Source organism: Cariama cristata, unplaced genomic scaffold (genome assembly GCF_000690535.1).
Source record: "Cariama cristata isolate BGI_N322 unplaced genomic scaffold, ASM69053v1 scaffold1517, whole genome shotgun sequence".
NCBI classification, from domain to species: domain Eukaryota; kingdom Metazoa; phylum Chordata; class Aves; order Cariamiformes; family Cariamidae; genus Cariama; species Cariama cristata.
The window spans coordinates 20,924-33,563 of NW_009626878.1; the positions used below are offsets into that span (position 1 = coordinate 20,924).

The following is a 12,640-nucleotide window of genomic DNA, read 5'->3' on the forward strand; positions in this document are numbered from 1 at the left end:
GAAGAATATGTACATGATATAGCTAATGGTCAAGATGGAATTTATAAATATCATTATAAAATTTCACAAATATCCTTATGGTACTGTAAAATGCTTGCCAAGATTCTCCCCCTTTTCTATCTATAGAAAATCTTAGTGTATCTCATTGAAGTGCTGATGTGGTGTACTACTATATATCGCCTCATTTGGCCACTGACTATGTTACAGGATCAGTCTTGCTTACAAATTAAGGACTCTGACTCCAAAGGAGTATTTACAGTCCTGTGTTCTCAGAAACTGGTTTTTCAAAAGACTGATCTATTTTAAAGAATGCCTGTCCTGAGTAGTATGAAAGCCTGTTTAAGAAAGATGTTTGTCTTGCATCCAGTTGTATCACAAAACTGCTTGATTACGGTAGAAAACCAGATATTTTGTAACACATGCTTGGGGGCTGCATAAAAATAGTAAAATTAAAACAATGCCATTCAGCCTCCTACTGTTTGAAGGAATGAGATGACCAAACATGCAGTCTGCAAAAAAAGTTAGCATCTATCTGAAGAAGAAAATAAACAGGCACTCAAGAGCCACACATGCCTTGTCAAAAAAATCAAAATAAAGCCAACCTGTTTAGAAACTCCCTGTTTAAACAAGGTGGGAAAAATCCCTTACCTTTCTGCGTCATAGAACAGCTGTTTTTCAGTTAATGTAATATTAAATACATAATATATGAGTATCTTGAAATTTATGTGTAAGAAAAGATAGCACTGTAAAATTACCTCCTTTCATTTTTTTTTCTTTTTTTTTTTTCCCCCCTCTTTTTAATGAACCAGTTCCTTGTCTACTTTCAGTATTTCACAGAGCATCCACAGTATGGTCTTTCCCCAGACATTAAGTCTGCTTGTTTCAATCTGCCCCAGTCTTTTGTCTACAAAATCTCAGAATAACTTTTCTATAAATTAACTCACTAGTATTCTTCAGTGGCTCTAATATCAAAAGGTTACATCAAGTACATAGACCAAGCTGCAGTTCAAATCTCAGGAAAGATTTTACCATTTTTCTCTCAAAGAATCTTTACCCTTTCTCTCACAGCTTAAGCTCCTTCCCTATAATTTTTTCATTTTTTTTTTCTTTTAAATTGGGAAAGTTCTCTAAAACTTGAGCAATCATTTTCTGAGGGAGACAATATTCCAACCTACACTCCGTCTTCACTCCCTGGTTTTACTTCTCCTGTGTTAAGGGTTTTACGTACAAAATAGATATGAAAAACTATATATAATATACTGCCTATGCTTGCCATATTTTTTAAACTGTATGCAATCTGATTCTTCTATTTTACTCCTCAACATCTCTCCTTTTTTTTTCCAGAAACAATACATTTATTACCTAGATTAAATAACTCCTTTTTTTCACTTTCAGAGTGATAACATTATTAAATAACAGACCAAAAATTGTCAGGTCAGAAGTGAAACATTCAAAATAAACTCATAAAATTAAAAATTTACTTTAAGAACTGCCAGAAACTATTTTTCCCAACAAGCTTCATACTATGTCCAATATGGACATTGAGTAATAATACTCAAGTCAGTATTTACATGCATTTGTGCATTTTACAACCATAAATTTTAACAGTATTGATCCAGAGTCCGGGTTTTTAAAATCCTGAATCTTAGTTTAGTTTCTAGAAGTAGATTGAACTCACAATTGGAATATCCTGAATCACTGTCCGGTAAACTGGAGTTAGAAATTCAATCTCTGCTTCAACATGGTCTTCATTCACTACACATTCAATCTCATAGACACGAACATCACAGGAGGACTTCAGAAGAATCTGACAGTGGTAGCAACCAGGATGTCGAGGAATGAATTTTATAGGAAGTTCAGCTGCATCACTTCTGTCTAAAAAGAAAACCAAAAAATTGCGGTGCTCTAAAGTTTTTCAGAAACATTGAATTCACAAGCGTAATCTGGAGAGAGTTCCAATAAACTGTAGGAAAGTCTCCCCTGCAGCATGTGTAACAATTTAAAATAAACAATAGAATTTTAGGACTGTTATCATGTAAGCACAGCCACATTTTTATTTTCCTAAAAAACCATATGTTTAAGCATCTAAATAATATTTTCTATTCTTTTTAGTAGTGCAGGAAGACAAGTATTTTAAAAGATCTATTAAATCTGGTAGAAAAGTTTAATGTATACACATTTCTGTAAATATCAGAAAAGTACAGTAGTTACTATACTTTTGTCAACAGTCACCATGAGATATCAGAGACAATACAGTATATTTGGCTAATAATAGCCACAACAGTGACTGGAATTCTGTTAAGTTCAGTAGTTCTCATGAGAGCTACTCATTAGTCTTTTCCTATGCTAAATTTTGGATTGAAAGCCTGAGTTTCAGGGGCGTCCAAGTTGGAATAGAATCATGAAAAGTCCCATTTGCCCAATCCACAGTATGGAGGAAAAGTTCCCCACAGTAATCTCTAGAGCCAGGAAGAAGTAATACAAATGCTGTCATCTTTGGACAAAGCCAGGTCTACCAAGTCTGCCGCAAAGGCTTCCTCCTCTGCTCTTGCTTACAGAGAGGACCAGACTATTTCACAGTATTTTAAGCCCTTCACTAGCCCTTGTAGGACACTTTCCAAAGGAGAAGGGAAGGCACATGAGGAACTCCAATGATCGGCCGTAAAAAGAGTTCCCCAGTCCAACTCTCCCTAGAGTCTCTAAGAAACCTGAAAAACTACATGAAGACTGCAGCTGCAAAAACTTCACTATAGTTTTATATTAACAAAGACTGTTTCTTTTCACTATTTTCCAATGTTAGAAACCAAAGCGTAAAGTTGGAAAAGATAATGAGGAAGATCAGAGACAATGTAACGACACAACAGAACCTTACAGATAAAACTCCAAATAAATTGCTTCTCCCTGAGGGTGAACACTTGACAAATTCTTGTGGATTTTCCCTTCTTCCTTAATTTGGCTTTTTTTTCTGATGATATGTATGACAACTGGACCCAAACTATTCTAGTGTCTTCAATTAGATAGTAGAGTACTTCAATGACTACTGAATTTTGAAAGTGCAATCAATCTTCATTTGCAATGCTGCGCATTCTATTCCACAAAGTGGTGCTCCTCATGTATTCAGTTCTCACCTCTCTGAAAATGAACTCCAAAACTGAAGCTTTCTTGTTGCCTTATGTCATCCCTACTTCAGGTTTGTTTTTTTTTTCCACAAAAATAGCTCAAGTTCAAGAGATGAATCATACAGAATGACATTATTAATCTTTCAACATTACTGGGCTATCAAAAAGATTAGAAATTGCACCTCAGGTTTAACCCTCTCAGAAATAAATTAGTTTGTACTCTTTTAAAGACAAGATTAATAGCCTGGTAATTTTTGAATTATTACTTTTTTTCTGTTTTGTCACTAAGTTATTATCCCCGTGGGCTATCTTCCACAAAAGTGACCTGAGTTTGTCAGTTATGCAAGGAATGAAACTGTCCTTTCCATTCATCCACTCATTAGTACAGTCCCTAATTTTCTCTGTCTACAAGAATTATTTTAGGATGCTGAAGCAAAATATTTACTTAGAATTTAAAGTGTGCATTTTAAATACTCACATGTTAAGATAAAGTAGATGTTTTTGAAGAAATTTCTTCATATTTGAAGATAGATAATATAGTGTACTGGAAACTCCAAAATATTTCTGCATGAGTTTTAGTTTCTTGCACTAAATGAGAGTTATAATTACTAATAATTAGGACTATCTTTCATCGAGTTGGACCCATATTTGAAATGCACACTTTGAAACAGAAAAGCCTCATACAGAAAAATTTAAAAATAAAAACAAGAGTCCTCCTACCCATCCTATTCCATATTTATAATATTTAGCTTGGCATTACTTTTGTTAAAATATTCATTTCTTATGCATTAAAAAATACATTGAAGAATAGATCAGTTGAATACTTGAAGTATTATGATCAATTTTTATTTCCCTGCCTAGGTTGTTTTATGTCTATCTTTATAAACTAGGAAAGAAACTAAACCATATGGCATGACTGAAAGCATTCTAGGTGCATGCTTGCCTTAGAAAAGTTCAAAAATGTACATGCTTACAAAATACAGTTAAGTGTCTATCAGGACATACTTGTTTAGGTGCACATAGCCATTTCCTTCTTTCCCCACCGTAATTGGTGTTGCACTGCTAGACAGGAGCAGCAAATATACAGCAGATAAACTGCTTATAAACTCTGTTAAACAAAGATAATATAATAGCTCTGACTTCTCAAACATGCTCCTTACTTGCATGAAAAGCATGTTCTTTTATATAGATACGGTTCTATAAAATAAGACCGCATGGTACAAAATCTTTAGCGAAAACTGTAAAAAATAATAATTATCAAGATTATAAACATATATATGCATTACACAGCCAGTGACACCGACAACTAAATTAAAACTTTTTAAAACATATCTTTACAAAATAACACTAAAATGTACTAAATTTTTATTTATTGTTTTATTCTAAAGGCGCACAGAATATGTGAAAGCAGATGGAAACTTATTGAGTTACAACTCTGAGCCATAAAACCTCTCTATTCAACGTTTCTTGTGTTTCCACCTTTAGAAGGAAGACAGGGAGTGACACTGGGACAACACATCATTCTTCCAGCCACAGCACGGGACAAGTCCAAATACACACATAATAAAAAATAAAATAAAATTAATAAAATAAATACAGTGAAAGGAAGTCAGTATCTTCCTCCCAGATCCACTGATGATGAGAAACGGGCACTGCCAACACCAGATCTATTACTGGCTTCAGAGAAGCAGTATCTTCTAAGCCTCACAAATGCAACGGTCTCACAACTGCACCAAAGACGAAGATAAGTCTTGACACTGACAGTCATGCAAGCAGATGTCAGAGATCACTGTTGAAAATCTAAACCACGTATGAGCATCCTGGTCCCTAAAAGGCTTCCTTTGTCAAGTAAGCTTGAAGCCTTTGCTGTCTATCCACATGTTCTTCTTCTAGGCAGACTCCAGGTTTCAGTGAATGTTCTGAATCTCAATTCTGACCAGAGAATGAGGTAAAGGATACCTTGATGTGTTTTCTGAGGATTAACATCCTTCTTCACCACAGCAGTAAGCCTATTCACACACCAGCATGAGAGGCCTTCCAAAAGTTTTTCACGATACAAAAAACCAAATGCAACTATTCTCCACTGCATTCATTACTGCAGGTATTAAACACAAAAGAAATGCATCCAGTCTAATATTTAAATCCCTCTCACTTTTGCAAGACCAAAATTTTCTACTAATACATAGATAGTAGAAACAGCTATTCAATAGATATAACTGGAATGAAAACTATTAAGATACAGACCTATATCATCATTTTTCAGAGCCACATTTTGAAACAGATTCATATTTTAACTAAACCCTTTGTATGAAGAAAGAGTAAAAAGGAATGCTACCACTTACACTTTTTTATCCCGTTTGTGCCTTACTATCCTGGATGATTAAGACCACCAAATGTAATTAAATTTTTATTACTATACTGTCAGTTAAATTGTAGAACTAAACTCGAAGTTAACATGATAAGGATCTAGAATAAAACATCAAAATGAATGAAAGATAACAAAATCTTTGTTATCGGACAGTGACTACGTAATTTTGCTTTAAAAGATGAAGACTTTATTCAGGAAAAAAAAAACTAAATGGAGAAAAATTTATACAGCATGTGGACTGTGGAATACTAGGAAGAAACAACAGAATTACTGATAATGCTTTATTGAAGAATAGATTTAAAGCCCCAGGAAATTGCTTTGGAGAGATAAATAAATAAATAAAGGATAAAAAAAGATTGCACTGATTAAACCCAATGCTGAGCAAGTATATGAGATAACAGTTAAAAGTCATAGAAAGAAGGAGTTAAGGTTGACCACAGCTCATGAAAAAATATTAATGCAAATTTTAAAACATAGCATATCATTATCAAGAAAATACATATAGTGATTAGAAATTATTACTAATGTGATGAAGTCCATCTATAGATGATACAGTGGAGGTAAATATTCTTTTCCTAGCTATCTGGTGTAACTATGCAAAACACAAAAGGAAAACATTGAAAAGTATTTTTCACCTCTAACAGTAAGAATGATGCATGCCAAATAACGATTTAAAATTTACTTCTTGATTTTTAGTTGTTCTGCATTTTATTTATTGGAGAGTATGGCAATGAAAACATAACATCACATATTTCTAACTATAGACTATCATTTAGTCTACATAAAAAAAATACTGAGATCAGATCAACATTAGATAAACAACCATTAGGTCTGCAATGTTTCCCAAAATGTAATAATGTTATTTAACAATATCTATTTTACAAGAAAATGTGTGGAGTGGCATTGAGTTTTACCTTCTAATTCCCTGTTGGCAGAGTTCTTAAAATACTGGCTGGACACTTTTCCTGCTACTGCAGTCTAAGAAATTCTGATCCAAGGATTGATTTTCGTTAGCTTACTTCCACCTTTTTCTTCATAAATCTAAGTACTCTGTCATTCCTCCTGAGAAGCAGCTACTCCCAGCCTAAGGAAAGCTACCACCATAGCTAAAATACTGCTTCATCTTCAGATAATGAACTTAAAATTTTCAGATGAGACTAAATGTTTTGCCTGCATCCACAGGAACACACTGGGGATTTCTGTCACAATATTAGGTGTTTCTAAGAGTCTGTAAATATTCCTATGTTTCCTCATTAGCATGATAAATACACTGAATCCGCCAGCACTGTCTTTGTACTAAACACATCTTTGTCTGTTTTCATGCTATCAGCTGGTTACCTCAGCTTCCCCTTTTAGCTGTTCTTTAGCTCACCACCTCTCTGAATTCGTTACCAAAGCCCCATTTAGTTTTCTGCATCGTCTTGATATTTCTACTCCCTCATGTAACTATTTAAGTGTCCTAGAAAGAAAAAAATAAATACCAAAAAGATTGTGTTCACTGCAGTATGATTTAGTTTCTGACTTCCCATTGCATACTTCCCTCTTTCAGATGCTTTTATAATTTCCTTTGATGGATAAAGCAGCAGCATGAACTAACAGTAAAATAACCACTTCCTTACTGTGATGTAGTTTCATGCACATTTACAGTACAGTTCATGTACAGTTTAATGTAGCAATTAATATTCTAAAATTTTCAGATACGTTCATTCACATTTCAAGTTTAAACATAATCGGAGAAGTTGCTAAGCAACAGTGACCTGCCATCTGGTCAGTGAACCACCTTTTTGTGAGATGACAATGGAGATCTTATTATGTCCTTATCAGATTTGTGTGTACAGATTTTGCTCTCTCTCCCAGCTGGTCTTCCCCTCTTCTACAGTGCAGTCCAAAGAATCCCCTACACCACTCAGCAAAGCCATTATGACTTTTTTTAGTTCACCTCTACATCAGTTATTACAAACATAGGCACTTATTCTTTCGATCTATTCTACAACTTCTACTGACTGTTAGTCCTGTAGTGACTCAGGCTACTCTTGCTTCTAATACTGCAATAACTATTGTCACCTTCCTAAAAACATGCCTAGTGACACCCTAAAATGTTTTACAGTACAGATACAGATTCATTCAACTCAGATTACAGTAACAAAAAGACTTGTCAGAAATAATCAAGAAATTCATTATTTTTATTCCAGAAAAGAAACAACACAAGGGATACATCAAGTATGAAAACAAACATACACCATGAAAGCACATGACTGATTCCACTTGGAGAAGTGAACTGCAGAAACATGTAGAAGGACTCTATAGATCAAGAAAAGAAGAGATGAAACAAATCTTTTTTCTTTGGTGGACAGACTATAATTCAAGCCTTTACTATATTTGCTAAGAAAAGTACTACTTACATTTTAAGTAGCAAAACCAAAAATTGTGTTGTTATCAGATACCTGTGGGACATTGCGTTAGCTGTGATATAACCATGCACAGATAACCTAGCAGGTAAATATAAACACATATTTCATCATAGACTCATTTAGGTTGGAAAAAGACCCTTAAGATCATCGAGTCCAACCATTAACCTAGCACTGCCAAGTCCACCACTAAACCATGTCCCTACGTGCCACATCTACACATCTTTTCATCTTGGTGACTCAACCACTTTCCTGGGCAGCCTCTTCCAATGCTTGACAACCCTTTCAGTGAAAAAATTTTCCCTAATATCCAATCTAAAACCCCCCTGGTGCAACTGGAGGCCATTTCCTCTTGTTCTATCGCTTGTTATCTGAGAGAAGAGACCGACTTCCACCTGTCTACATCCTCCTTTCAGGTCATTGTAGAGAGCAATCAGGTCTCCCCTCAGCCTCCTTTTCTCCAGACTAAACAACATCAGTTTCCTCAGTCACTTAAGTTTTTTTAAGAAACGAAACCTAGAATGCTTTATAGGTTAAATAAAGCATTAAAAAAAAAAATCAACTAGCAAAGAAGAGATGAAAATGAAAGCCAAGCAAAAATGAAAGCAAGTAAGATTTCAGTATAAAATTTATGATACTCAAAAAATTAGAGGCAACAGACTGACCAAAGCTGACAAGATCACTCTGAAGGCTAATGCACAACTTTTCACTGATAAGTAACAGGGGCAAAACAGCATACGATGAGTTGATACTTCCCTCTGGCTGACTGCAGAGAGGCAAAGAAGAAAAGATACATAGTATAACTGGCACAATTTGAGCATAGATCAGTGCTGGATGAGAAGTGGAAGTCAGAAATGAGCACAAATTCAGGATCTGTCAGATAAACAAACCAAACAAATTTCTCTTTTTAGAGCACGTCTCCAGTGGCTGTGTGTCTTTGAGAAAACCAAGGGCAAGTGGAAAGCACTGTTTTGAACTAGTAAGATACAACCTGGGTAGTGATGACATAGACAAGGTTGAGGATTTGATCAATAGTAGAATGGAGAGGAAGATAATTTTCTGTATTTTTAAGGTTTTCCCTAACTGGATTCAGATCATCTCAGGACAAAAAAAAAGTCATCATCATATTTAAGACTATTCTTACCTGTTTTCTGACGTGAAAGGTCTTTTGTTGATGGAACTTTCGAGTTAACTCTGCTTGATGCCAGTAATGGAATAGAGAACTTCTCTGGAACCTCAAAGAATTCTCGCGCGCTCACTTCTACACTGTAATCCACATACTTCAACTCTGGGGGGAATTTACGAGGTTTCAGGAGTGCATGTCTCTGCAAGTGAAGGAATAATGTATACACATGAGCAATCATAATAATTTCAGGTTAAGAAATGTAAAATTATACAGGCTTAAGGGTGCAATTCTAAAAATGAATTGGTAATTAAGCAAGTTATATAGAAATTGTTGAGAGATCTTTCTAAATAAAAACTGTCTTGTATAATTTTTTTAGACATCATGCATCTGAAACATTCATTTAAGAAAAATGCATTTGGAGATTTAGAGAAAAACCACCTTCTACCCAGAAACTACTCTGCAAGCCTTTAGAGGTATTCAGGGAAGGCAAGAAAAGGGAAGAAAAAACATGAAAATAAAAACATGTTTTGAATCAGATGTAGACAGATGTTTCTTCTTTCACTTCATAAAGTCTCTGAATAATAAAAACCACGAAAAAGAAAAATTATTTTGAATAATAAAAACCATGAAAAAGAAAAATTATTTTGATATTTTGTGAGAGATAACTATTTAGTTATCTGAGCTAACTTTGACACTTTAATGTTGACAATATATTTTAGAAATTGAAGCATTCAGAATTAATTTCAGGGACAAATAAGCTCCTCCTCTTGGTAAAAAGCATTGCTAATCAACAGTATGAAACATGTTAGTAAAGGATTAGCATAGTACGTAAAGGCAAGCTTAAAACAGGCATCTAAACCTCTTTAATTGACTAAATTTGACTCCTGTAAGATAGCACTACAGAAATAATGCGATAATTTAATACAGTACTTGCTCAAAGTTGCCATTTTCAATCCAGTAACACAGTATAATTGCAAAGTTCAAGATTAATTGTAAGTTGAACAAATTTAAAAACTGAAACTAGTCGCAGTTTTTTTATAGACAAGTCTTTGAATTAATGACTATTGTGAATTATCTTGAAGCAAATCTAGGGAGAAGATAAATACAAAAACATTCAGTCTGTGCTACAAAAACTGGTTTATTCTCAAAGCCTAGCAGTTTAAAATAATGCCAGGAGAGCAGGTATCGCAGTATATATTGCAATGGGACAAGGAATGGAGATCTATTGTGGGAATTCAAAAAGAAAATTTAAAAGGAAAGTTAATTGTTCTTAAGTATTAATATTAAGGATAATATGGTCAAATTACTGTTAAAATCAACTGGGCTACGGTTCTGCTTTGGGTTGGTGGTTTGTCTTTTTTTTTTTCTTCCTGATTTAATACAAAACTCACATTCCCTTGCCAGTTTTAGAAAGCAGACCTACACTCTGCCATTGCTTTGTTTTGACCATTAATCTATCCATCCAAAGTGTCAATATGGTGTTAAACACAAAGTACATACAGAATTTGGGAACCTGTTAAGCTTTAGTTGCTAATACAGTTTTTTGACACAATATATATAGAAACAGATCACTATTCAAGATTCTTGTTCTTTGCAAAACAAATGGGCAGATGTATTTCACTGAAAAAAATACTCATCAAAACAAGAAGTTAATATAGGGGGTTTTTTTACTGTATTTGCACCACTTGTGCGGTGCAAGTGTAATTTATATAAAGGATAAGAAGAATTGTTATGTAGGTTGAAAACCTGAACTCACTATTTATTAACTTCTATCGTCCCAGACTGGAAGTTCACCGATAGCACGCGCTCCCCCCCCCCCGCCCCCCACTAATTCAGTTGCGATATCAATAGCAAGTTCCATTTCTCTCTGATAGAACTCAAATGACAGAAGACTTTGCAGTGGGAAAAAGATATTTGATTCTCACTTGTAATGGGAAGTTCCAAACCAAAAGAATCACATATATTTACCAGTTTAAACTTGACTTTGATCTTCTGCATATTCAAATATAAATTTATACCTACACCTGATTTTGGTAATTAGATTATTTCCTGGCATTTAAATAAAAATCTAACATGATTTAAAAGTTTTGGGAAGTCTTAATTGACAAAATGATCGTAAGATGATCTTTTGTGTGGCCCACATTTAAATTATCATTATCTTGAAAAGATCATAGAATCATTATGGTTGGAAAAGATCTCAAAGATCATCAAGTCCAACTGTATACCCAATGTCACCATGCCCACTAAACCCACTAAACCATGTCTTGAAGCGCCACATCTAAACGTTTTTTGAACACCTCCAGGGAAAAGATATCTTATGATAAAAATAAAAAAAAAAAATCACTACAGTACTTTATTTTAAGATCCTTGTTCATGCTATCTCATTTTAAAAGATATGTTAGGAAAAAAGACAGCTGGTTAGTATTACACAGTCTATGAACATTCCAAATATTTTCTGGTACCTTGTCAAAGATTAAAGGATGAAAATATTTTCATGAGAGAGCTAGATCTTTTTGAAAGGGGAAAAAGGAAATACAGCAAACACAAGACTAAAACCTGTTGCCTCAAAGGGTAACATTTCCAAGAAAAGAGAAAATGTCCAACACAATTCAGATAAATGTTGCAGTTACAATATGCTGTGCTACAATAAGAGAGGTTCCAACACGTACTTCATCAATGTAATGGCTCATGATATTCCAAGTGTGGAAGTGTTATTACCAGTTAAGAACAGTATTTGCATTCAGTTCCCAGGATTAATTTCTTTTTTAGAATAATTTTTCAAAGTATTGGAGGGTATATAAAGCATCAGAATCAAACTTGATATTTTTCAGACTGATTGATTTTCCACGGTATTTTCTTAGATTTACCATCTGCGCCTTCTACATGCAAAGGATGGCAGATTCTATTACACAGTGCTGAGGCACTTTATTCTTTCCTTGCATATTTCTGTTTTACAAATCCTAATTTAGCCCATTTCCTCCTTCCAGGAATTAAGTTCTAAAATCATTCCTCATGAATAAAAGAATTTTACGATCTCAGTCTCTCAGAATCCCTGTGATCAATCATGTTTGCCACTTCCCTTAATCCCATATTAAAAGATAAGAGATGTAGTATAAGAGACATTGGTCCCACTTACATGTTTGACTAATTGAAATCTAACCACAGATCCTTTTGTGAAAAGTTCATTCCCATTCAAATGTATCTAATGTAACTTTTTAATTACATTATCTTCTCTTTTCAAGGACACCATGATTCTTTCTCAAAAAAAGAAAAAAAAAAACCAACAAAAAAAACCCCCACACCTGTATTTAAAAAAGCAAACTGTTCAAACTGAGCTTACAACTTTTCCATAATCACATGGAAGATCACAGAATCCTTCTTGAATCCTGGGGGACTGTGAAGAGCGCAAACTTTGAAGATCAGAGCTGGACAGATGTAGGATGAGATTCTGTCACATCAGGCAAGCAGTGGAAGCCATAGTTTCTCAAGTGCACAAGGTCTCTGCTCGTTTTCCATTGAGCAAAACAAACTCATCACCACCACCGTGGTGTACTAAGATAAAAATAGTCACATGGACAGCAGGATAGAAAGGAAATGCACAATGTCCTCAAAGCAGGCA

General features: G+C 34.5%; 1 protein-coding gene across 1 annotated transcript in view; it reads right to left on the reverse strand.

Annotated features, from left to right (window-relative positions):
- Positions 1 to 12,640, reverse strand: part of LOC104164754 — a gene marked incomplete at its 3' end in the record, with an annotated part of 36,092 nt that overhangs the window by 17,460 nt on the left and 5,992 nt on the right. Inside the window, exons 5-6 of the mRNA XM_009704193.1 lie at positions 9,040 to 9,220; positions 1,679 to 1,875 (exon numbers count right to left, since the gene is read on the reverse strand). Of these exons, the coding sequence (XP_009702495.1) occupies positions 1,679 to 1,875; positions 9,040 to 9,220 (378 nt within the window). The remainder of the gene's footprint in view (positions 1 to 1,678; positions 1,876 to 9,039; positions 9,221 to 12,640) is intronic.